This window comes from Mesitornis unicolor, unplaced genomic scaffold, assembly GCF_000695765.1.
Source record: "Mesitornis unicolor isolate BGI_N332 unplaced genomic scaffold, ASM69576v1 scaffold1805, whole genome shotgun sequence".
NCBI classification, from domain to species: Eukaryota; Metazoa; Chordata; class Aves; order Mesitornithiformes; family Mesitornithidae; genus Mesitornis; species Mesitornis unicolor.
The window spans coordinates 20,375-46,484 of record NW_010184596.1 but is presented as its reverse complement, the minus strand read 5'-3'; the positions used below and the strand labels follow the sequence as shown (position 1 = coordinate 46,484).

Here is a 26,110-nt window from a genome sequence, read left to right as displayed (position 1 = left end):
AAAGAGTGTTTCCCTGGGCGCTTGGGCACAAGATTATTTTGTAAATGATGTAGAGGACATGACAAAATCCTGGTGACAGGGAAAATTTGACCTTTTGGTCTCACTGTACCCACTGTAGCTAAACTGTGAACTGTAGAGCAGAGTGGGGATACAAGGCACCCCAAGCTGTAGTCCCAGGGAGAAATCTCAGCAGCAGTTTTTCAGATGGCTGAAATTTTCATGCTAAACAAAAATACTCAATGAAAAGCAGCAGAGATTTTATCTAAGAAAAAGACTGTATGAAAAAAGATGACTTGCTGGTACAACTTTGATGGAAATTTGTTGACACATAAATAAAACTGATACCAAATCACCTCATAAGAGAGCTGTATGTGGTTATGCATTATTTCTTCCTCATAGCAAACGGTGAATATATGAATATATGAAATAATGAGTTTAGAGAGAAATAATAAGAGGTTACTAAAAAGATGCATGTTACGTGTTGGTCAGACCAGATGTAATTTGTTGCTCCTCACACAGTTTGCTCCATCTTGCATCGTTTTGCTCAGCAGAGTGGCCTTAGTGAAATGGATTAGATTATCTGCAGGAGAAAGCGCCATTTCTCCAGTGCTGATTTCCTTTCTAAAACCAAGCTAACTTTCAGCTGGGTTTGGAAGCATGTTTTCAGTAGTGTATTCTCTGATGGAGAAGGTGTTTTGGGAGACTTGCAGCACCCATGTCAGGGCACTGCATCCCTCCTGCATGTTGCATCTTCATGCCTCTCGGTGATGGTGCCATTGTTTGTGGAGCTGTGCTGTAAACCGAACTGGGGAAATGACTGCTTCAAAATATGAGGCCAGGGGGTTTTTTGGTGTCACTTTTTAAAACTTGAATCATGTCATTGATCTGACTTTGTGGTGAACTGTACAAGCAATAAAATTAACAGGCTGAGGAGGATCAAGGTGGTGATAGGCAGAGTCCTTTTCAGTCAGGTTTGGAGCTGGGAAGATGATGGGGTGCTTCCCCACTTCACACTTTATAGCAGCAGCAAATGACAGCATCTTTTGACTGCCATCCTCCTTGTGTCTGTTAGCCACTTGGAACTACTCAGTGGCCAGATAGTCAGATAAAGTTATAATTTCTTTTTTCTTGTCCTGGAAAAGCAGCAGTAGCTCATACATGCAGTGATGGGAACACTGAACCTCCTGGTCCAGGTGCTAGTAAGGGCCATTGCAGTGTTTCAGCTGGCCTGTCTGAGGAAGAAGGAGAGCTGTGGGTTTGATTGACAGCTTTTGTTTCCCTTCTCATGCTTAAGTACTTGTCTAACTATTGCTCGAAGAGCTTTAGAAATTCTGTTGCCTTGTCAAACATGGTAGGGCTTAAATATCACCTCGATGAGCCCCTGCTAGAGAGTGAATCAAACTGCTTGGTGACTCTGAATGATCTCTTATTAGTGATATTCTTAGTGATAGAACAAGGGATAATGGCTTTAAACCAGAACGGGGTAGATTTAGCTTAGACATTAGGAAGGAATGCTTCACTGTGAGGGTGGTGAGACACTGGCACAGGTTGCACAGGGAAGCTGTGGATGCCCCCTCCCTGGAAGTGTTCAAGGCCAGGTTGGACAGGGCTTTGAGCAGCCTGGTCTGGTGGGAGGTGTCCCTGCCCATGGCAGGGGTTGGCCTGGATGATCTTTAAGGTCCCTTCCAACCTAAACCACTCTATGATCTATCCTCTAACAAAGGGTGCCTCAGAGGCAAAAGGCTATTTCAGAATGAGTAAATACACCTTTGAATGAACTTTCTGGCATCACATCACGTTGCCTTTCCTTGTGCTGTGCATCACTTGCAGAACTGCATAGTTGAAGCTGGACGAGTATTGCGCGTTACTGAATGTGTGGCTGGTGTTCAGCCACTGGTATCCCTGTCAGGTGTCTCAGCTTTGCCAGTGTTAGATGCCCAACCTGGCGATGGAGAACTGTTCAGCCCAACGACTGCGGTTGTACTCAGCTGATGACTAAATCGCCATTGACTGTAATGAGATCTAGACACCCAGCTCAAGTCAAGGCGCCTATATTTAAGTGCTGACAGTCTGAACCTAAATCCTGTGGCTTATATATTGTGTCAGTATAAAAGCTTCTATTTTAAATGTCAGTTTTACTCTGAAGTTTTCTGAAGGTTGTGAAAGCAAATTCTTGTAGTAACTTAAAACCAGAACACTCAGAATATGTAAAATACTGTCAGAATAGGCATTCGTTTTAGGCTCAGCTGAGACAAGAGTCTCAAATTTTTCCAGTGAGAAGTTTTAGGTTGGAGGGTGTCTCCTACCATGCTGAGGCGTTCTTCCCATTTGGCAAACCTCTTGTCTGCACAAGACAAGACTTGCCTTACATTAAACATTTCAGTGTCACCATTGACGTGATGGAGCATTCCCATATTCTGCTTATGCTCGTGCTTTAGTGTTTTTCTCTGTTGCCAACATGGTGCCATTTGCCTGCTTTAATGGTGAGAAAAGGTACTTCTTCATGGGTCCAGTCTGCTCTGTGATCTGCCCATTAAAACTCGACCCCAGATCAGCTCATTTTGCATGGGAGTGCTGCATTTTTGCCCATGGCTGGTGCAGGAGAGATTTAAACTGCTCAATTAGTGATGGGAGAGTTGTTTTCCATCATCACTTTCTTGAGCCATCAAATGCTCCAAAGTGAATACTGTGCTGCTGCCAGCATCTGTGTCCACTCTACTGCAGTGTCAGAAGGTTAATTTCTGTGTTATAAAGTGCATCTGAGCCTTGGAAGGTTTAAGTTTGTACACTAGATTTAAGTCCCTTCAGTTAGTTAACCCTTTTCTGATACTATTTTTAATGTGAAGAAAAAAAATCCTTGGCTTAATTGTTTCACTGGAAAGGCAGTACTAAATTAAAATTTTCTGTAATAAGTTTTGTTCTTTCTGCTCTGCCCCTCATGGTTTGTAGTGAAATACAGAATTTGGCCTGTTAACTTCAAAAGAGGTTGTGGTTTCAGCACACTTTAGTAGTAGATTGACAGCATTTGTTGGCATGCATTCTGGCAATTTGTGCTTGTAAACTGGAAGAATGCAGCAGTCTTACCAATTCAGGAGGCAGTGATGTCCGTGGCCTTTCAAAAACTGATGTGTGGGACTGGAGTAGCTTCTTCTCAGTTGATACCTATAAAAGTTTTAGTGTACATGCTAATGGAAGTGAGAAATTACTGTTTGACAGAAAGAAGTACAGTATAAAGAAGGAACAAGAGGCAAGTGTCTGTACAGTCCTTCCTTTTGACTCTGTTCATGTTTATCTCTGTTACTGCCGGTTTCTGATGCAAGTATGTGTTTCTATAGATAAGTATGTGTTCTTCGATTCAAACAAATGAAATTTTAAAGCTAGTTTTATAACCACTATCCAACCCTGCCTAATGGACATTAAGAGCTTCAGGCTTTTCTGTATGAATGGTTTCTGCAAATCCTGTCCTTCCAGCAAGCCAGCGTTCATGGGCACCTACGGCAGTGGTAAACGTGATGCAGCACAACCCAGCAAAACAGCAGGCAGGTGGGCTGTCATAGAGGAGCTCTTGTAATACCAGTTCATACAGTTTACCTTGCAGAAGCTTGTTCAGGTATCTATACTCCTTCTCTTTTAATCAAAAGAAGTTGAGCAAGACAAACTTCAGCTTTCATTTTCTGTGCTGGAGACAGTCACCAAGTGTGGGAGGAAGCAGCAAAACACAAGCCTGGCAATACTTAACACTGAAGCAAGGGAAAAGGTCTGGCAGAGGTTTTATTTAGGGAGCTAGGGCTTGCCAGAGGAATGCTTTGGCCTTTTTTAAAATGTCCATCTGTCACTCAAGTACTGTTCATAAGAAGTAAAATGTAAAATTCCTTCTCTGAAGGAAGCTTGGTTTGTGTGGCTACAAGCTTCAGATACGATTTTAAGACCCTGGTTTGCAATGCTTAGTCTTGAATTCTTTCCACACATTTTTTCCATAATGTTATCTGTGTCTGGAGCAGTACCTATGCTTTTCTATGCTTCTTGTAGGTAATACTGCAAATAATAAGAAAATACTATTGTGATTCATTCGGCACTTGAAATACGTCTGTGCTCACAAAATTCTAGCCATGGTAAGGTCCTTAGAAAGGCACCTAGGCCCTGGGAAGCCATAATTTTGACTTCATATCTTTACTCTGATGTTTGGTTGCTGGTTGCATTTGCTGTGTTAAACAAAATATGCTTTTATCTAATGTAAAATATGCCTTGTATTTTAGCAGCACAGTATCTTTACTCATTCATTAGGGCCAGCTTTTTTAATGGCAGGTGAGTAGCTAATGCACATTGCCTCCCATTTTCATCCTCAGTAAGGATATGCAACAAGATTGTTTCCTTGGATTGCAATTTTTGTTTTACCCTTTTTTTTAACGTTTTGCAAGTTTTGTAGCCAACATGTGATGTTCAGTTTTTGCAGTAGTGAAGCAGTTGTGCTGTGTAGTTTCTAGCTTGAACTGATAATGATGTGTGTAGCCCAACACAAGCTGCAAGAAACTCTGTTAGCAACATCAAAGTTGCCTGTTTTCCTAGGGGAACCTTGCAACCTGGTTTAGGATGGGCCTTTCAGTGAGGACAACCATTCTGTATGAGCACAAGAGCTTCCATCATGTTCATCTGTTTTATCAAGAGCCAAATATAACGTTCATGCTGCTTGTGTCTGGGTGTTGTAGTTGTACTCAAATATGCTATTTTAATAATGCCAACCTCTTTGTAAGTGTACCTCAGAGACAAGGACAATGAAAATACTCTGCAGGAGACTGTCAGGTTTTAAAAAGTACTTGCAGTACATACAGATTGAGAGCCAAAACTTGATCAAATGAATGTAGCTACAAAAAAAAAGTTCAGTATTTTGCTCCTATGCATGCTATATCCCTGCCACCGGACCTGACCCAGTGTAGGTCACAGTGATGCAGAGAGGGATGTATGGTTGGAGTCTATGGAGCAGCTACAGTGAGCAAAGAGTTCATACACTCTTTGCATATTTTCAGTTTTCAGATTCAGTTTTCTCCCTGCCCGTGGATATTGCAAGCCACTACCTGTGTCCTTTCCGGCAGCAGGATGTGGACAGTTTGGCTAGGGTGTGAAGGGCAAGCTTTCCCTTATGGTGCTGAGGTCTTGCAGACACAATCCTTCTTGTGTTCTGGGAAGGACTGTTTGCCCACTGCCAGGTGTCTTTTGGAGGCAGCAGCTACTGTTTCTGACTGAGGATCTCACAGTTTGGCTTTCTCTGATTGAATGATCCTGTCATTCTCTGGCATTAGGGTGCTGGAAAACACATCACCAGACATGTTAGTGGGACCATAAAGTCATGGAGTCTGCTCCTGAAGTGAGTGCTGACAGTAGACCTGTTGCTATAGGACATCTTACTCAGGATTTTGCTGAGCATCCCATAAGCTGATCTATGAAATTCGGGCAGGTGTCACAGCTAGGCTACCATAGCTGTGTGCTGGTCAAGAGGAAGGGTTGAAAGTCTGGTCCATTGTGATTGACTGCTGTTATGTCTGGCAGATGTTACTTGTTCCATTAAAAAGAAAGTGTTTTTTTTGTTTTTTTTGTTTTGTTTTTCCCTCCCTCTTAGGTGGAACGTATTGGGTATTCAAGGAGCCTTACTTAGCCTCTTTGTGGAGCCAATTTACTTCTCTAGCATCATCTTGGGGAGTTTATATCATGGGGATCATCTATCCAGAGCCGTATACCAGAGGATAGCAGAGATAGAAGATCTACCACCTCTTTATACACTCAACAGACCTTTACTTAGTGGCAAGTATCTAATGGAGAAGGCCGTGCCGGTAACTAAGTCTATTCCAGTAGCAATGTGATTTTGCAGTTCTCAAAACCTTGCAAATCATGTACTGTGAGTAAACTGCTTTCTGGTTGCAATAGAGAAGTTATGGTCTAAACCTGATATAGATACTCAGTCAGAAATACCATAGCAAAGACCCTCTATGAGTTAAAAGTTGGAAAGAACTGGGGTGTGAACCTTTGGATGTGGTTTCAGATGATTGCTGTCTGGAGCATGCCTTAGCAATATGTGAGGCAAGCTGAAGGCCCCAGCTTAGTGAAACCTCTTCCCACCCATGAAATAGTGTGTTAGCTCTCACTGTCACTTCTCTTGCCATTGCAGATATTTGTTGAACGGCTTCGTCATTAATCAGTATGCCAAGATAGACACATTGGGTTCACAATTTCTAGATCAATAACCAACTAAAAATGGATGGAGAGAGCATCTCAGCTGCCATTGGTTGTATTTTCTTTTTGTCATCAATCTCTGTTGGATGCAGTATTGGCTTTAATTAGCATGGCACCCAACTTGTTTGCATGACCCAGTAGTAGTAATATTTTAATTTCCACTTTGTAGGTTAATGCACAAATGCTGCATTCAGAGTCTGGTGGCACATTCTTTGGGAATATTTTTAATACGGTATTAAATAAATCTGACAGACAGCAATGTGGCAAGCCCCAGCTGGTGTAGTTAGCAGTTGTCTTTTGCAGCTGTTCTTGAACATTCAAGTATTGTTCTTTGGCTTTGCGCTGATCCTAGGCTCTAGGGGGGCTAAGAGGAATGGCAGTGTTTGGATTAATAGGTCATAACTTCTGATTGAGCTGTGACTTTCAGAGGAAGGTTCTGAAGTGTCTTAAATTCCAAAACTGCTATAGTTTTGTAAAACAGTAATGCTGTGAAAGCTTTAAAACTGAAATCTCTTATCCTCTCTCTCATTGTGTGCATTGCTTTGTTCTGTAGAGCTTGGCTTTTGGCATGTGTCTGTTCATTTTTCAGGGGAAAAAAAAGCACAGTATTGTAAAGCTTTAAAGCATGTTTAAAGTTTGACATGAATTTTTAAAATAGATTTAGGGAGGGAGTGGGGAAAAGAGCCTATTGAACGACTAATATTTCTTTAGATAAGAAAGGTAATCAATAGGGATTCCCCCAACTAGGATGTATTAAAATGTTAACTAATGTATTTGTCCTTGTATTAGCAAGTAAGTAACAGTTACAACACTCACCAAATATTAAATTGTTGTATGGCTATAGTAGCTGATGGACTGTTTCTGCCTGATTTTTGTGAATTTTTATCAGTTAAGAGAGCAGGTTTAGGTTTGGTGTGGGAGGTTTTTTTTGTTAGCCTTTTCACAACATACAATAGTACCTTGTCACCTTAAAAATCATCTTTGTGCAATATTGATATCTATTTGCCATGAAATAGCACCATCTGTTTCAACAGTTCAGCCGGGACTTGCTAAGCAGTAGAGAGAGTCCAGAAATGGCCTCAGCTCTTGAGTTTTCATGAAAATACACATCTCAAAAATGTACAGGAAACTTGTCTGGGAGACTGGGTGGAGAATTGTGTTGATGGATGTTATTCTATGCGTTTGGTCTTGAAAGCTAGTCTTCTGACCCGTGCTATTGAATTCAGCTGGGGCATTTGTGTAGGCTACCCATCTGCTATTTGATTCATGCATTTTATGGTGTACTCTTGAATAAGCAGCACAGAAATACCTGTCCCCAGTTCTAAGTTCCTCCTGGTACCGCACACACAACTGTGTGATCATGACGCGTTTCTACTGGAGGGATGAACTGAAAAAAAGTAGCCCTTGACTTTCCCCACTGTCTCACCTGTTTGGCTCAGAAAATACTGTAAAAACTGGTTGGTTGTTTTTTTTCCTCATAAAACAAGTTTTATATCTGCAGGGACAATTATATTAAGTCAAAGTCAGTCTGAGTTATTGTTGTCTACTGCTAAAAATTGTCTTTTCATCATTTTTCTTTCCTTGTAGGAGATTTTCTACTTATACTTCCTTTTGCCAGCTAGCTAAATGTGAATGTGCATATCACAATAGCTGGTTTTCAGCAAGGGGATGCGGGAAAGCTGTTATGTTGGTAGAAAACTCCCTCCCTGTTACTTCCCTTCTCTTGGAAGCCTTGGTTGCAGGACCCAGCCTTTTGGGATGCCTTTAGCACCGTGACACTGAGGCCACGTGAGCTTTCACTAAGAATTGACCAGCTCACTTGAAAAGAAGACCGGTTCAAATCTTGTGACTTTCTAGAATAACCTGAAAAGGAATGATTTATTTCTCAAACAAATAGAATGAGGATGATTGTACAGATCAGCCAATAACAAAGTGCCAGTCTGCAGGGTAAGCTGCATGGACTTTCTGGAGCTGTTGTGGGAGGTGAGCATGAAGGAGTTCACCCAGGGTGGAAATAAGGTGAGATAGCTCAGCAGATACTCCATTCAGAGAACCAGCCCTTGAAAATCCTGGAGAGCAGAAGTCATTAGGGAGCCTGTTACATACAAAAAAGTTTTTCTTCACTGCAGAACAAGTAGTGTGAATGAAATTTCATCACAAGCTCTTCTTCACTGGAGGCAACTAGTGTGAACCAAATTTCATCAGGCGTTTGTCCTTACGGTTCCTGTTGCTGATAGGTGTGCTCAGATGGCCAAGGACCTGGGCTAATGGCATCTGCTGGAGCCATGACCACAGAGCAGACAGCAGGCTGGGCCTCGATGGGCTCCTGTCTGCCACGACTACTCAACGGAATGGGAGCCCTGCAGTAGTGTCCGCTTTTGTGGACAATGCCTTTTTTTCTTATTTGTGGTTAGAATGTTAAACAGGCAAAGCTTTCCGTGTTTTGATGTTCGGTCAGTTGATAGTTACTTGTACTTGAGTTTTTCATGCTTTCGTTTCTCTAGAGCTTCCCACCTTTACCAGAGTGGTGTCAGAAATTATGTTGTTGCCGGTTTTGACCCATTCCTTGTAGTGCTGCTGCTAAGTGTTTCCTATTTTGGTTGCTGGATGAAACATCCTGGAGCTGTGTCACATCTGCTGATTATCTTATCAGCAGCATAGGAACTGTCTTAGGTAAGACCTAGATCTTAAGGTACAATCCATCCAACCCAGGACTCCTTCCCACAGGCAGGTCGGCAGTGAAAAACTGAAGGAAATAGTAAGCCTTTGCAGACAGCTCCTGAGAATCACAGCAGTAGCCTGTGGATCAGGGACATCCAGAGTCATGTATTGAGAGTCTTTGTGTTTAGAAATCCTTGATGGAACTTTCATTCATGAACTCCTGGTTTTGATTTTCTTGAACTTGTTTAAGCTTTTTGCCATCTGCAGCCTCCTTTAGTAAAGAGGGCTGTAGGATCTGTGCAATGGAATTTCCTTTCTTCTCATTTAACGAGATGCTCCTCAGTGCTCTGTATGATACATTGTTGGCATGGCATTCAGTTTCTATACCTCTGCGATATTCCTGTAGAGGTCCAATTTTTTACAAGCTATAAAGTCTTAGTCTGCTTTGTTGTTCCTTGCATGGAGATCCTTCCATGTGAGGATCATCCATTCCATTTTACAGTTGCATTTTTGAGCTAGTGAGACTAGAGCAGCACCTGGTACTCAAGACAAAGCAGCAGTACTAATTTATATGGTGGCATTATGATATTCTGTTCAGTTCCATGATCTGTCAGTAATAATTCCTAACATTCACTTTGCTTCCTTTGATTACTATTGATCATTGACCTGAGCTTTTGGTAGAACTGAGTATTAGAAACTAAAATCTCATACCTGAATGCTAATATCCAGCTTCAAGTCCAGCACTCCTTAGGCAAAATTGCTTTGTTTTTTTCCTTATGTGTATTACCTTATATTTATCTGTGAGGAATTTAATCTGCCTTTTTATTGCCTAGTCACCCGTTGTTGTGACCTTTTTTCCTGCTACTCTTTGCAATTGCTTCCCTTACTTACCTTCTTAAATAATTTGGTATCATCATCAGTCTTATTCACCGTGTTTTTTCTGTCTTTAAACACTTTCCGAGTTTGAGGCTCTCCAGCTGTGTTGGCTCTCCCTAAGGAGACCATCCTCATCCAGGTGTCCATTAAGTCTGTTTTTAAGGTAGATGTTGAGCAGACAAGGCCTTCTACTCCCTGGGCTCTCTAAGGATTAGTGTCACGCTGGCCACCTCCAGTCTTCAGTTACTACAGCAGGTTTTTATTGAGTCTCTCCCAATATTGCTGTATTTACATCTGTGCCCAGCAGTGCGGTATCATCGTTCCTACAGCCTTCCTGGTGCCGATGTGTTTTTTGACTGGCAGTTTTCTGGCACACCTCTAAACTCCTTAAAACTGGAGTCACGTTGGCCACCTTTTGTCCTGGAGAACTCGTGTGGTTTGTGATGTGAGGGTATGTACCATGACTGCTATTTCGGCTGCCTCCTTTTTAGTTTCCTTGAGCATGGTTGAATATTATCTGGGCGCCATAACTGGTGTTTGCTTACTTCGTATGCATATCCTAGAACTATTTTTACTGGCATCTCCATTTGAGACAGCTTCTCTGTCACGCTGTCTGTGAAGAAGGACTTCGGCCTGGGAACCCACCACCCTGTTTGCAAAGCATTCATTTGTTTTTTGTATGCCAGAAGACTTCCACCACCACAGCAAGGGTGGTTATTATAAATGTTAATGCCTTAGCACTCCAGCACATTTAGCACTTAGACTGACTGCTGTCTACATTTGCATTTTTTATTTTAATTTTTTTAACAAAAATAAATCCTTCAGCAGAACCTTTTTGTGATTTTTTTAGGCTGTTTTCTTGGTACCTTATCTTCTTGTTCACATGGGTGTTTTTCAGCTCTCTATCTCCTTTTTAATGAAGCTTTTATGAGCTCTGTCCTCAAAGAACTGTCAAGCTTTATTATTTGTATAACCACTGACACAAAGACCTGTGACCTTTGCTTTTGCTTATTATACCCCACTGTAATTAATATTCAACAGCAAGTTCTGAGTGATGTTCTCTAAATAGTTTAGTTATACCAGTTTTCAAAGGAGACTAAAATACTTTGCTTTCTCTCCTAGCTTTCTCTCACATTACTGGTTTTCAGCTTATTATGCTATGTTCGTGTCTAGATTTCGAGGGGGGAAGGTATGATCCACCTAAAGTGTTATCAAACACTTTGTTTTTGAGATGAACTTTATTCCCTATCTGTGCTACCCGTGAGGCACCTTCAGGGACTCCTTTGCCATCTCTCCAGGGTTTGTGCAGATAATTAAGCAGCTGCACAGGATTTAAGTTTATTTGAAATTCTGAGTCCATTTAAAAAAATGTATTTAATTCATCAAAATAACCTAAGGAATGCAATTGTATAATTGCCATGGAAATGCTGTGCCTACTGGATGTTCAGGTTCCGCGTCTTTATTCAATTTGCTCATGTGGGAACTTGTGATGTCTGAGCAGCTGATAGGGCAGGAGCCAGGCTCAGGAAGAAAGAGTGCTTTGCAGTACTCAATGAACTATATCTGGTCACTGTACTTATTTAGTAGTGTATGGAATGAAGCCAGAGGTATTAGTATTAGATATCATTAAATTAAAGAAAAAATATGACCGATCCACTTGTGTTTTGGCAGTTTCTTAGGCTTCTTGTCACAGCAGCTTTGGAAAAAAACCAATTTTGGTTAAAGGGTTTGTCAGCAGGAGTTGTTTCACATAAGCTTCACAAAAGCCGCCTGAATTTTGTATGCTTTTGGAGATAGAGAGTTGAGATTTCATTTTGTATGCACCCAAAATTTACAATTTATCAGGTGTTTAGGTGCAAGCCTCTTGTTTTTTGGCTCATGAAGCAGCAGCGCTTGCCCTGCAGTGGACTTCAGTGGCACAGGACAAGTTGCATTGTGCGTGCTCAGCTCCAGAAGGACCACAGAAGGTTGGAATGAAGACTTTTCGAATCTTGATTTGTCATAAAGCCCTGTTCTTGCTGAGACTTCCTCAGGTGTTGCTTGCAGGATATTCTTGATGGTTCCTGCTCAGCAGGGACCACTGTCTGCCCTCTCAGGTTGGTCAGTGTGTGTGGATCCCACATTTCTGCTCACTGATTTACAGATTGGTGTGTGTAGATCTATGGCATCCTGTGGATGGTGTTGGTTCCTCTGCTGTATTTCATCATAAACCAAGTGTAAAAATACAACAGCTTCAGGTAGTTCAATATGATTGATATTTCAAAATGTTTGAAAACATTTATTAAATGAGGAATTTATTACAGTAAGCAACCCGAATTTCGCTGTCTTGTTCATAGGTCTTGCACGCTCTCAGCGCTGGGCCCATGGGTGCTGTGAGATGTAGGCCAAGTGAGCCAGTCCTGTGCTCAGGTGCCTGAGGTTGGCTTAACATTTTTTTGTTAGATTGCATTTCAAATTTTTTTAGCAGGAAATGCATCCTGCTGTTCAATTTATACAAATTAGCTAGATTTTATAAAGTGTAGGAGCTAGCATAGCCTCGGAATAGATTTGAAATAGACTCTCAATGAGAGTTTCATTGAAGTAAAAATGGGATCTTATTAAAAGGAAAAAAAATCTCCCTTTTCCTTTGTTCTTTCCTGGTGAGATAACTGAGACCTCTTAAAGGCAGTGTTTTGCCAAGCCTGTAATGTCTGCAGGATGAAAAGCGATGTGCTCCTCAGCTTTTCCATGGCCTGCACAGCACACACTTGTGGCCCTGGCTGCTCCTTGCAAGCGCCGAGTGCTGCACACACGGGAAAGGAGGCACACATGGATGACAGCAGCTGCTGTGATTTTTAAGCACAGTACCGCAGTCATTATGGACAGGACATCTCTGCACTGTGGAGGTATAAATCCTGCCCTGGGCCAGCAGCTGGCCTTGCTTCACACTTGGGTTGGACTTCTGGTGGCTTTGCTTCTCCATCAGTAGAGATGAAGCCATATTTCAGAGATGTCACTCAATTTAATGTCTGAGCAAAATGATCTGCATCCTCTCTTGAGCCCTGCAGTTTACCATTTCTGGGCACTGTAGGTGGCAATGGGCATGTAAGGTGGGGAGGCAGCTGAAGCACGGACAGATTTATGCTGGAAGACTCAAATGTCTGTCTCAAATGTCAAGCCAGTCTGGGCTTTCTGTGGAGGATGCTGAGGATGGGACTCACTTTGTCTAACTCGGATGCCCACAGCATCAGTGCCGCTGCCTGTGCCAGTCATGCCATGCCCCAGTGTAGTCCGTAAGAAGGAGAAAATAGATTGGTAGCTTTTAATGGAACGTGCTCAACTGAAATGCAGGTGCCTTCATGCCTTGTTTTGCAAGGCATCCTGCTGTCCCGTACTGCTGCTCTGACCTAACTCAATTTTTATGAGGGAAAGCAAAAAAGCACATTGTAGGCTCTTCTAAATAAGCATGACCTCTCCAAATAAGACTGCAGTCCAAAGTTGATAGCTGAGTTGTAACTATGTGTTGAAGCATGACTGAGGTTCATAGTTTCACACCCTTTTTGAAATTAGATAAGCAACATGCACTAAATTTTTACAACAGTAGAGTGAAAGGGAAATGATTGGAGAATTACAACAGACCAAACCTTGCAGTATTTGCTCTTCCCTACGCATGCCTCATCCCACTACTGAGTGGGCTCTGAGAGCAGTGGTTTCTTGTGCAGGAGAAGAGCAACTTTTTTTTTTTTTGCTTCATAATTATTTGCAGATTAATAATGAGTTCATTGGTTTGCCCTATAAGCAAGACCAGATCCTCCTGAGATGGATGTGGCAAGGTTCTCATGTTCCTGTCCCCATGGACCCTTGCCCCAGACCTCTCTGCGATCTCTGCTGGTTTCTCATGGCTCCAGCAATGCACACTTGCCCCGCCAGGAAGGGCAGAAGGAGAAAGCACTTTAGCCAGGATGAGAATGAGATGTGCATGGTGATATCTCCGCAAGCCGGTGAAAAATCTGCCAGAGAATGTCCTCGCAGTAAAAGATCTGCTTGTTAAGACTGCTTAGTGATATGATTTCAGTAGCTCTGCTGTATCGCTTACTCCCCAGTAAAACAAATAATCAAGAGTTTGTATTTATTATTGTCATTAAACGTCGGTTTTCTTTCAGGTATTAGCAATGCGGAAGCCCGTCAACCAGGGAAAGCACCAAACTTCAGTGTGAACTGGACAGTAGGGGACACTGGTCTTGAAGTTATTAACGCTACAACCGGCAAAGATGAAATGGGTCGTGCATCTCGCCTTTGTAAGCATGCTTTTTACAGCCGCTGGATGCGTATTCATGCAAAGGTATATCTGCCAGACTGCTAGATTTTTCACTTCTTCTCAATTCTTAATGAACCATGTGTGAATGTGTGCTGCTTTCTGCACTCAGAAACCACTCTCTGAGCCTGTTTTAAGCTGAGCCTGACTTTAGCTACTGCTCCATGTAGTAATGGGAATGAACAATGCATTTGTTTAGCTTATTCTTTAATTTGCTGATGAAAGGTCCAAAATGCACGCAAGGATCTAATAACCTTTGGTTTATAGTAAACAAAGTGTACGCTCTCCTTTGAGCATGCTTTCTCTTTTTAATTTATTTGTAAGGATAATCCCAGTTTCACTGCAGTCAAACCTACTGAGGTTTCTCTCAGTCCTCTCTCAGAAAGAAAAGCTACAGGAAAGTATCTGTCGGCGCCTTTTTGGTGTCCAGATTTCTTCCACTGAAGGAAGTTAATACTGCAGAGAAGGCAAAAGGCAGGCTAGCTGGGGTGAGATGAGTCCCAAGAGTGACCTGCCGTAGCACGCAGAGCAGAAGGGCTCGCTCTGCAAGAGGCAAACATTGCAGTTGGGTGCGGTGAAGCTGGGTACAGAGCCATGGTGGCTGGAAGGAGCAGTCCTGTGTACTTGTCTGCCTTTGCCTGCACATCTGGGTCAGTAGTTCATTACCTGGTTTAAACAGTAGTTGTTTTAATAACTCAGTCAGTAGTTCATTACCTGGTTTAAACAGTAGTTGTTTTAATAACTCAGTCACTCTCAAACTGGCCTAATAGTTTCTTGTCTCTCTTCTTTTCTCACCTGTAATCCACACAGCTTTCCTCCAGCTTGCGCTCAAAGATCTTCAAGCCTAACCTGTACCACGAAACCAAGCAAGGAGCCACCGAGTATCAAACTGCCAAACAGTGTTTGTTTAAAGCATTCCTGAAGGCGGGACTTGGAGCCTGGGTGGAGAAGCCCATAGAACAGGATCAGTTTTCTCTCACCGTCTAATTCGCAGACTGCACATCACTTTGGAAAGGAGGTTGTTCTGGAAATTCCTGGTGTCCAGCATCGCTTTCTGGCATCTCCACAGCTGTCAAAACATCTTTTTACTGTTTTGAGTTGGGTTTTTCTTTCCTTTGGGTTTCTTTTTTTTTTTTTCCTTTGAAACCTCATAGTAACTGTTTCTGTTTTGCCTAAGCATTGAAACTTGAGGATCTGACACATAATTGTATATTTTGTTATGGGGAAGTAATTTCTGGTGTATTTCTAGAAATACTTTTACTGTAGAAAACTTGCAGTAAGGCTGTCCTTACAGCATACAGTGACTCATTTTTTCTGGGTTAAAATAGTTTCTTTTTTTAATTGAATGTCATTGAGTGCATGAAGAAATGGAAGTTTCTCTAGGTTTTACACCACACTTTTAGGAAGTAGCTTAATTTCTTAAAAAGAAAATAGGTGACAAAGCTGATTTTACTCCTCTGTTAACTTGTTTCTGAACTGCAGATATCTACCATATAGACCCCAGAGCCAGAATGGAGTCTGGACAGCTAGTTTTTCCCCCACTTCCTTGCTCTTTAAAACCAGCTGCTGAAAATTTCATGTCTCGATGTATGTATTTATTAGTCTGTGACCCAGTTTTTAACATGCAGCTTTTAATTCTGTTTTTAAAAATACATTTACCTCCCATTTACACACATTGTGAAGTCTTCATTTTTTTTTTACCATTGTAAACTGGAAACAGCGAAATACTTCTTTGTAAGTTAAGAAATTTAGTCTATAACATGCAGAAACCTGTTTAGAAGTAGGTGGTTTGTATATCCCGGGAACTCATGAAAATACAATCATAACTGTAACAGTAATATGGCAACTTAAGGAAAAAAAAATGCTCATTTTAAGGGCACTAAGCCTGAATTGCTAAATGCAGTCACTTGCTGGGTGTTAATTGCTCTCCTGTCGAAGAAATGAAAAGCTCTTGTATGGACAAAAAATTGTTAGAACTTCTTTCCCGTGAGTTATGTCTGTTCTCACCCAAGCTGTTGTGTCTCTTGCCTTTTGGCTTTACACGTGTGATCGTCTTCATGAAGCTGATTAGGTAAGTTGCTCTCAAATGTGCTTTCATTTGCTTTGGTGATTACTTAGGTGTTTTCCTAAAAGTGTAGAGGCTTCTGTTTTATGTAAAGATGTAAGATAGAAGGGAAATGTTGTGAGATCAGTTTGATTAACAGGTGTATAGAAGGCACTTTTTAAAACACTTTTTGGTACATGGCATTTAGGAGCAGATGAGACAACACCCAGTATCGCTTCTCTGCTTGTGTGGCATGTTTCCAAACACATCCCTTGGCTCATGCCCATCAGGTATCACCTGTGCTTTCAGAAGAGCATCTCAGAGCTCCTCTGTGTTCCGTTTGCAAACTACAAAGGCGATTTTTCATGACACAGGAGTTCACCTGACAAAACCAGGTTGGTGCACCACCACTTCAGCTGTTGGCTTCTGTCCCCTTGCCTGTGCCACACAGAACATCAGATCAGTGGGCTGGTCTGTGCTTTGAAGTCAAGTCAAGCATTGCTTTTAAACCATGTTGGGGCAGAGAACCAGTTTACAGCTGTGCCGGCACAGCTGCAGAGGCAGTGGAGTGGAGCATGGATGTCCCTTCAGCCAGCTTCATGTTCAGAGCCTGCGTGCCATGAAGCTGTAGCTGGAGGTACCGTACCTCAGCCCCAGCATCTCTGGAGGGTTAGCAAATACTTGGGGTGTTGGAGACTGATGTCAAACCACTTCTGGCCAATCATGAATGCCAGTGAGATGTGCTGCTTCATTATTGCTCAAGTAGGAATCCATTTTCAGCTTCAAAAAATGATCAAGCCTGAAAATCACTTGTGCATTAGTTGAAACCTCTGGGTTAGTGTCTTGGAAGTAATGCACTGAGGTGCAAACAATGCATTTTTGGCAGTATTATGGATAATATCGAGCACTGCTGTGGGAAAGCAAGCAGTTCTGTGGCCTAGTGATCCCCTGGGAAAAGACTATGATGCTTCCAGAGGTTACTGCCTTTTCCAGACGCCAGAGGACCAAATGTTGCAAGCTGCAGTAGACAGGCTGTGTTAATTCCGCTCAGTTGGTGACTTACGTCATCCTGTCGGCTCCTCATGAAAACCAGGAGTGCTCCCATGGCCTCTACCAGCCCAACAAGGCTTTTCGTGGTCATTATCCAGCTGAGGCTTAGACTGACCTATTCTAAAACTGAAAGGAGTTTAATTGTACGTGATCAGATTTTGCAAGCAGCTGGGAATCTGCCTTTGGGATCAACCTTGTCTTGTTCACGTTGCAGAAATTCTTTTGTGGCTGTAGTTGAGTACATGTGCACCTTTCCGCAGGATCATGGGAAAGCTGGTTGCACTGTGTGCATTTGCTCGAGATCATTACTGCGATTAGATGAAATACATGTTTTTTAAGGGGCTCTGTCTCTTGCCAAACAAAGGCTGTTGAGAATTTCAAGCAAATTATTTTTACCCATCTTTCTGAAGTGCTCATTCAAAAGTTGGTGTCTGTCTGGATTTTTTTGATGACTAGGGAAGTATTAGCTCAAACTATTTTTTTTATGAAGTCACAAATATGAGCAATATATTTAAGTATTATTATAGACATAGTTTTTTAAGCTGTTCAAATGAGTGATTAAAATTAAACTGTAAAGGAAATATGTTCCATGCCAAAACCTGTTGACGAAGGAATAGTGTCAGGTTATTTATGAGGAATGAGTTTTCTTGTTTATAATTCCAGGATTTTAATAAGAAAGACATTTTCCAGGGTTGTATGCAATCCATATCTGTCTTCTGGGAGTCAATAAAATACCACTTGGCTTCCTTCACTTGCTTGTTCCTTTTTGTGTAGTTAATACGTGGAAAGAAGTCGAGAGGCAGAGCTGGGATTGCTGGTGCTCCCGTATTCCTCACTGAGCAAGAACGGATAGCGATGTATATAATTTTGAGTGACTGCAAGAGATAAGACACCTTGGCTTTCAGTAGTGGCTGAATGTTGTGGCTGACCTTTCTGTGGGGAGCTGCGAGTCTTCCCTGGGGGGCTGGGAGGCTGAGCAGTCTTGGCTGAAAAGCCTGGGCTGGGTGAATGGGTGCTGGCCTGCACAGGGTTTTGCAATGATCTGGGAGCTGCTTTAGTTCTTTTATTATTTTTTTTTAGTTTTTGATTGGATATGAATGTTTGTCTCAGGATCTTCAAAGGACTTAAAGAGTAACAACTTTAATGTTGATGAATACTTGAAATCTAACTTAAGGTGTTTTTCTTCAGATGCCAGTGTAGCTGTAATAAAGTTTGCAGGTTAGTAAAATAGATCATTTTAAATATAGACGTTTGAAACTTATATGTTCCACAGGATTGTTTTGAGAAAATTTGGGCCTAAAAGTTAACACTTGAAGTGTTGGTTATGGCGGTACTCAGGCCCTGGTAGTAACCATAGATTGTTTCATACTGCTTGTGTGTGAAGTGTGTTGTGTGTAGGAGCTTGTTAACAACTGTTCTTCCCCAACGGCGTGGATGTCCATGTAGCTCTCGTGGCCCCCGCTTGCCCTTGTATACCTAATGATGGTAATTGTGACTCTGCATATTGGGAATGTACGGCGGTGGGGTTTCTGTGCAGTTGGCGATTTTGATCTTCTCATCTTAGAGAAATCTCTTCATGCCTGGTTACTGCATAGGAAACTCAAGAACGGATGATTTTTGTGTGCTACTACTCTGAACAACCTCTAATTCTAAAATAACTCACAGCTGAAAGGATCTCGGAGCTGGTGTTGCATTTCATCGGTCCAGTTCTGTGGCGCCTTAAGAGTCCCATCAACCCATGGGCAGAAACCAAGTCTCGTCCCACTCTCTCAGTGAGCATGAGTGAGATGAAGCTGTTGGTTCAGAGTGTTTGGTAGCATGAAGCAGAGCATGCAACTTATGGAAGAGTAGTGCTGCCTTTTGAAACCAAGCTGTCTTTTTAAAAACTAACCAACCTGCAACTGAGAATCAATTCTAAGATTTGTTTGGTTGTGTTTGCACATAATTGAGATTTATTTTTTTTTATCATCAATGGATTTCTATATAGTGAAGATTATTATTGGCATTCCTTAAATTAGACTTTAGTGCTTGGGAGGCTCACACTTGCAGAGAAGATGCACTTCGAATTCTTTGAATATTTCTCATCATAAAATGTCCACTGTGAAAGTTATTCCAAAGTTTACTGAAAAGGGAGAAGAGCTGCAATTCAGGTATACAGTCAGAACAAAGATGTTTTATGTTATTTAAAACCTAAGAACCCACAGAAATAAAATGTATAAAATACAGTTATCCTGTCTCAGAAGCGCTGTGTGGTTTTGTTTGTTTGTTCGTTTTCCTAATACCAAGTGATTTCAGTAGAGTTTAAAAGTCTGCATCTTAGTTTACCGCGCTCCTGTTTGGAGAGGAGTCGGTGTTTATCCCAGGGTTCTCTAGAGCTAACAGGCACGGGTTTTGAGAGGAACAAGAAGTGGATTTCGGAAGGGACACCAGGCTCGGTACTGCGGAGCTGGGAGGGAGCTGGTGCAGGGACAGGTCCCTGCTGCCACCCTGGTGTGGTGGCCTGGGCTGGGTCCCTGTCCTGCCAGTGGCTCAGTCGGGTGTGGTACAGCACAGTCTGATGTGAGTCAGCATCTGGCTGAAGCAGCAAGAGGAGGAGATAAAAACTGAAATTGCTGCTTTCTCTGGTTCCTAAAGCAGAAATGGTGGCAGGAAGCGGGATTTCTGCTCCCTCCAACTCTCTGCTGGAGAAGCCCTTGTGTGGGAGACTGGGAGCATGGACCAAACGAATTGTCTGCTCGGCAGCAGGCGCTTTCCAGCCACTGCCTGTCTCAGAAACATCCCAGCACAGGTGCGCCTCAGCTGTATAGAAATCTGAGGATTTGCTCATCTGAGGGTGCATTTTGCTTGCTGCCATTTCATTCTGGAAACAACTGGACTTCGAGTATTTGCAACAATTTTGGGTCAACCCCCCCAGAAGGCTGCGTGTTGGGCAGATTGGGTATTTATAGCTGCAGGATGTGTGGTGTTTCATCACTAGGCAGATGTTTGTCCCTAAAACACACCCAGGCTGATAAAACTAAGGTCCCAAAGTACATCCACTAGCATCAGGTGCCTGAGCTGTTACGGTGCTTCTGGTAGAATTTCTTATTTTGTTGTTCCTGTTGAGCTGGTTGTGGTTGGAACAATGCAGATCTATGAGGGCTGCCAAAAATGAGCTCTGGCTGAAATCCTGAACTTGTCAGAGCTGGTGGAGAGCAGATAGGACCCGAGTTTCTCCTGGGATCATGTCAATGTGTGGTGTTTTTCAAAACCTTTGCAGCCAAAGGTCTGTCCTGTTGCCCGTTAATAAACGGGCAGTAAATTGTGCCAAAGGCATTTGCATGTGCAGGAGTGAGTTTTGTGGGTTGCTATGCTTTGTTTTCTTCAGTCATTCTGGAAAAGAGGAATTAAGAGCTGCATCTGCTGTCGGCACTGAGAAGTCAGCCCCAGCGGGTGTAATGATTTAGAGAATTTCTGTTCTCTGGAGGGAAAGATCCCCAGTTGAGGTCACTGCAGGTTTTTTTACGGTTTTAGTATCTTCACCGTTACCATACCAATATCATTTTTGTTGTAGTTTGGCTGAGACGTCTTTAACAAATTTAAGATCAAATGTGTGTACTTGAATATATATTTATACATATATACATATACTGCTGTGTATTATTTGCATTAAGCAGTAGTTCTTCCCCAGTCTTCCTGTGTGATGGTGCAAAGACATTGGCTTTACCTCCCTGGTGTGAGGATATTAAGGAACGCTCTCAGATACTGTCCTCAACACTTGCTTTCTCCATCCATAATCCCAACTGCAGGCGAGACCTCGTTTTGCCTCTGGTTTGTCGCTTTCCTTACAGCACACTTGTTCCTGTCCTGCTGTCACCGCTGAAGCACAACCCATCGGTCGATTATTCTAAGCAATGACTGTTTTCCATACTACCTTGCTTTGTTTAATTAATGTTTGTACAGAGATTTGAAAATATAAAGAGCTATATCATTGCTAAGTTTCATCATTCTTTTTCTATAGTGATAGCGCTAGCAGCAGCAATAAAAACCAAGAGAAAAGTCACAAAATGGTGCTCTAGGCCACATCCTGCAGCGCTAGCTGAGGGTGTATTTCTGAAGCTGCCAACTTGATCTCTGAAATCGCAGCTTCTGCAAAGAGAAGGGGAGGGAGGGAGGAAGGGACTGCAGGCTTGGGAATGCACGGCACCACTTGGGCTGTCCGTGTGCAGGCGGCTGGAAGTGGGAATCTGTGGAGGTGGGAGCTGCCCTCCCTGCCTGCGGGAGGTGGGTTACACATGGTGTCGCTGCTGGCCAGAGTGCAGGAGATGGGAGGGTGAGAAAGTGTGCGATGGGTCTGCAGCTCCAGCGTGGCGCGTGGCCTGTGGCTGGGTACGGGGATGGCCGTGTGACTGGTGCTGCATTTGGAAAATGGCATTTTGCAGTTGTTTACTCCAGTTCCAAGTGGATGTGTCCCTAACTTGTAGGGACTTGAAAGTGGTCACCAGGGTTTTCATCTGAGTGTGCATCCTCTGTTGGATTTGGATCCTGCATTTGGTTGCAGCCTTGAGCCCCGCTGCTGGGGGGGCTGGGTGAGCCCCATGGGGTGCCAGCACAGCCACCACCTGGTCCAGGAGCCCAGCTCCCCAGTGCTGGGGGACAGCAAAAGCCCAACCACATGGTGCTCACACTTTATCAGTGGCTGTTCCAGCAAAGCAAGAGAGCCTGGTCCCAGATGTGATACTCCTGCATCCTGCTCAAGCAACATCTCTGAGACAGCATCCAGAAATGCTGACAGAGCTATGGGACTTTCCCCTGCTGAAGGGCTCCGGTACAGGAGTGAGGAGCTGGGAGTTCCAGTGGTCCATCCATCAAATCCACATTTCTCCAGTTTCATGACCAGGATGTCATGCGGTGTTGAACACTGCACAAGTCCAGGTAGATGACGTCAGTTGCTCTTCCCTTATCCACCAAAGCTGTAACTTCCATCATAAAACATCACCAAATTGGTGAGGCGCAATTTGCCCTTGGTGAAGCCGTGTTGGTTACCTCATCTGAGTGTGCATCCTCTGTTGGATTTGGATCCTGCATTTGGTTGCAGCCTTGAGCCCCGCTGCTGGGGGGGCTGGGTGAGCCCCATGGGGTGCCAGCACAGCCACCACCTGGTCCAGGAGCCCAGCTCCCCAGTGCTGAGGGACAGCAAAAGCCCAACCACATGGTGCTCACACTTTATCAGTGGCTGTTCCAGCAAAGCAAGAGAGCCTGGTCCCAGATGTGATACTCCTGCATCCTGCTCAAGCAACATCTCTGAGACAGCATCCAGAAATGCTGACAGAGCTATGGGACTTTCCCCTGCTGAAGGGCTCCGGTACAGGAGTGAGGAGCTGGGAGTTCCAGTGGTCCATCCATCAAATCCACATTTCTCCAGTTTCATGACCAGGATGTCATGCGGTGTTGAACACTGCACAAGTCCAGGTAGATGACGTCAGTTGCTCTTCCCTTATCCACCAAAGCTGTAACTTCCATCATAAAACATCACCAAATTGGTGAGGCGCAATTTGCCCTTGGTGAAGCCGTGTTGGTTACCACCAATCACTGCATCCTTGTTCCCCTTGTGCCTTAGAAGAGCCTTCAGAAAGATCTGCTCCATGATCTTGCCAGGCACAGAAGTGAGACTGGCCGATAGTTTCCTGGGTCTTCCGTTTTCCCCTTCTTGAAAACGGGGATTATGTTTCCCCTTTTCCAGTCAGCAGGGACTTCACCAGACTGCCACGACCTTTCAAATATGATGGATAGCGGCTTGGCAACTTCATCTCCCAGTTCTCTCAGGACCTGCGATGGATGTCATCGGGTCCCATGAACTTGTGCACCTTCAGGTTCTTCAGGTGGTCTCGAACCTGCTCTTTTCTTACAGTGGGCAGATTTTACTTCTCCCAGTCCCTACCTTTGCCTTCTGTGACTTGGGCAGTGTGGCTAGAGCCTTTGCCAGTGAAGCCCTAGGCAAAGAATTCATTCATCACCTCGGCCTCCTCCGTGTCCCTTGTGACCAGTTCTGCATCTTCCTTCCGGAGAGGGCCCACATCTTCCCTAACCTTCTTTTTATCACTGATGTACCTAGAGAAAGTCGTCTTTTTCCCCTTTATGTCCCTGGCCAGATTTAATTCCATCTGTGCTTTAGCTTTCCTAATCTGATCCCTGGCTGTTTGGGCAACTTCTTTGTAATCCTCCCAGCTAACCTGTCCTCTCTTCCGCTCCCTATAGATTTTCCTTTTGCATCCAAGAAAGTCTAGGAGCTCCTTGTTCATCTACACGGGCCTTCTGGCATTCTTGCCTGCTTTCCTCCTTCTCAGGATGCACTGCATCCTGTGATTTCTTTTTTCCTTTCTTTAATCTCAAAGTCTTCTCAAAGCTCCAGCTGTTGGGCTCATGTGCTCAGGTGAGACACTAGGCTTTCCCATGAAAGCCCATCCCCAGCCTTCCCGGCATGGAGAGACACTTGCAGATGTGTCCCCACAGGCATGCTCTCCACCTGCTCCCACTCAGCAGGTCCTGCAGAGTTTTTTGCTGGCAAGGCACAGAGCCCTGTGGAGCGCAGTGATCAGTCAGGCCCCACGGAGGACTGACATGCGTAGCAAGCTGGAGAAGAAGCACACCCTCGAGGCACAGATACCAAACCACCCGCTGTGTGTGGCAAAACCAACTGCAGTTGAAATGGCTTATCTGGGTACCTGAAACTTCCTGCTCTTTATAAGCTTGGCTGCCAGCATCAGAAAGAAGATTGCTTATCTGTGTTGTGCTGCAGGTTCATGATTTCTCTGCCTTCCAACCCCCCCAACTACCTCCTCAAGCTGGCTTTTTGGCACAAGGGCCCAGCTCCGCTGCTGGACACTCATCTGCTTCATTTCTGTGGCTGCAATTCACGGGTAGGAAAAGAGCAGCTTCAGGGATGTGACACCTCTGTGCATTCACTAAGAGAGTGCCAAGGACCCTTGAAAGCCAAGCACCTGGGAGAGCAAATGAGTAAGTCAGCCTTGGCCACCCAGTGACGCTTTCCAGAGCTGGGTGACCCAGATGCACCTGGGATTTCAGAGAAGCAAAGGTACCAAGTGTTGGAGGTACTCTGGGCTCTGATAGACTTTCTCCAAACATGGAAAACCAGCTCTTTCCCCTTCCCTGAAGCAACAGATCACCTCCAGAAAACTAGGTGCCCTGAGCACATACTTCTGGCCTGAGCTCTGGGAAGGTGAGGTTATTGATGCCTGTGTCTCCAGATGGACCTTGGACCCATGTAACCTACCTCAGGTGTTTTTTTCCTGTGTGCCCTTCATACTTGTGTGATAGACAACTTGTGTTCAGCCCACCCACTGGATGGCCCTTGGACAGACATGGCAGGTCCTTGTGTCTGGCCCCATGTCCTGGATGGAGCCCTGAGGTCCACGCTGCAGCTTTGCTCTCCTCTCTGCTGCTCCTGTCTGGACCATAGCCCTGGTCCATCCTCTTCCTGTGGCTGCTGACAGACTCTTGTTAGCCACACATAGCACAGCTGGGAGTGAACTCCTGCAAAGCGGGTCGAGGCTGGAGCTCGAGAGGCATTGGTTCTGCTGGACTAGCTCGGAGGAGCCTCCACATGTGCTGGGCCCGCTGCCAGAGCAGGGCTGCGCTGCCTGCCTCTTACCCAGGGTGGGCTTGTTCCCTCTTCCACAGAGGATGTGCTTTTAAGCTGAGAGTAGGATCTCTAGCACCTCTGAGAGCAATTTTGTTGGCATCCTGCCTGTTTTCTGGCAGAGACCCAGCCTGGCTGGCTGCACTCTCCTTGAGGAGAAGGTCGGCTGGGCACCTTGGCCTCCTCTGCAATGACAGCTGCCATCTGTGGCGCTGCAGTGGGCTCCTGGAAAGCGTCCTTGGTCACCCTTTGGTAGGATTGCCCTGCCCTCTGCCGATCTCTGCAGCAGCAAGCGGAGAGCTGAGGAACCGGCCGGCAGCCAACATCCCCGCTGAGCTCCCAGGCAGTGAATGGAAGAGTGAAAACCTCTACAAATGCCTGGAGGCATAAATGTTCTGGAAGCAAGCAAGCAAGCAAGCGAGATGCAGTCTCAGCCACTTGCCTGTCTTACACACCCTCTGCAGGGGACGCCTCTTCTCTGGGTGCTTGCTGCCATGCTGGAAAATCAGATGTGCTTAATCTTGGGGAGATGAAAAGCAGCAGACTCAAACCAGCAAGAGAGATGCTTATCCTGCTACTCCAACGAGATGCTTTACTTCGATCCTAGCTGGGCTGGCAATGACTGCCTGGGGGTGCACCCTGCCTATCAGAGAAGGTGCGGGAGACTTGAGGGGAGCCGTTACATCTCCCAGCAGCACCACGCACACTGCAGGGCAGAAAAGTCAGGTCCTGCCAGCTGCCGAGCGTGGTGAGGCATTTTCTCAAGACCTCTCGGGACCAAAAGGCTCCACAGGGATACTGCCTGGTGTGTGAGCAGTGAGGCTGAAGGCTCGGTGTCAAAAGACTTGCAGGTACTCCTGCCACTCCAGTGCCTGTGCACCAGAGGCTGTGGGGACAGAAATGGCCTGTAGCTGCAGCCTGTACCACAGCCGTCCCCTGACACGTAAGATGTGAGCGCTGCAGATCGGGTGCCCAGTAGGCAAAAGCTTTTCCTCTCCTTTCCTCTTGCTCTTGCAGGCCAGCGCAGCGGCTGGTGCCTGTGACCAAGCCACAGGCTGTGGGCATGTCCAGTGCTGCTGATGACTGCTAGAAAGTGGCCACAGCTGGTCACGCTCTCCTGAGGGTCCTGGGTGCTTCAGGGCCTGGCTTTTTCTCTGCCACTTCACTCTCACAAAGGAAAGACAGGCAGATGAGGTGAAAAAACAGGCCTCTTTATTCAGGGAAGAGCACTTGGCGGTCTGTCGTGCTTTAGGGCTGGGCTGGACTGGCCACTAAATGCTAGACAGACACTCTCTATTAAACCCCTCTCCCCTCCTCAGAA

At 44.4% G+C, this 26,110-nt stretch overlaps 1 protein-coding gene across 1 annotated transcript in view; it reads left to right on the top strand.

Annotated features, from left to right (window-relative positions):
- The window catches only part of ADARB1 (adenosine deaminase, RNA-specific, B1), a 40,426-nt gene extending 24,695 nt beyond the window's left edge, over nucleotides 1-15,731 (top strand). The window contains exons 7-9 of the mRNA XM_010184496.1: nucleotides 5,615-5,796; nucleotides 13,905-14,083; nucleotides 14,867-15,731. Coding sequence (XP_010182798.1) covers nucleotides 5,615-5,796; nucleotides 13,905-14,083; nucleotides 14,867-15,043 — 538 coding nt within the window. The 3' untranslated portion in view covers nucleotides 15,044-15,731. The remainder of the gene's footprint in view (nucleotides 1-5,614; nucleotides 5,797-13,904; nucleotides 14,084-14,866) is intronic.
- The last annotated feature ends 10,379 nt before the right edge of the window (nucleotides 15,732-26,110 follow it).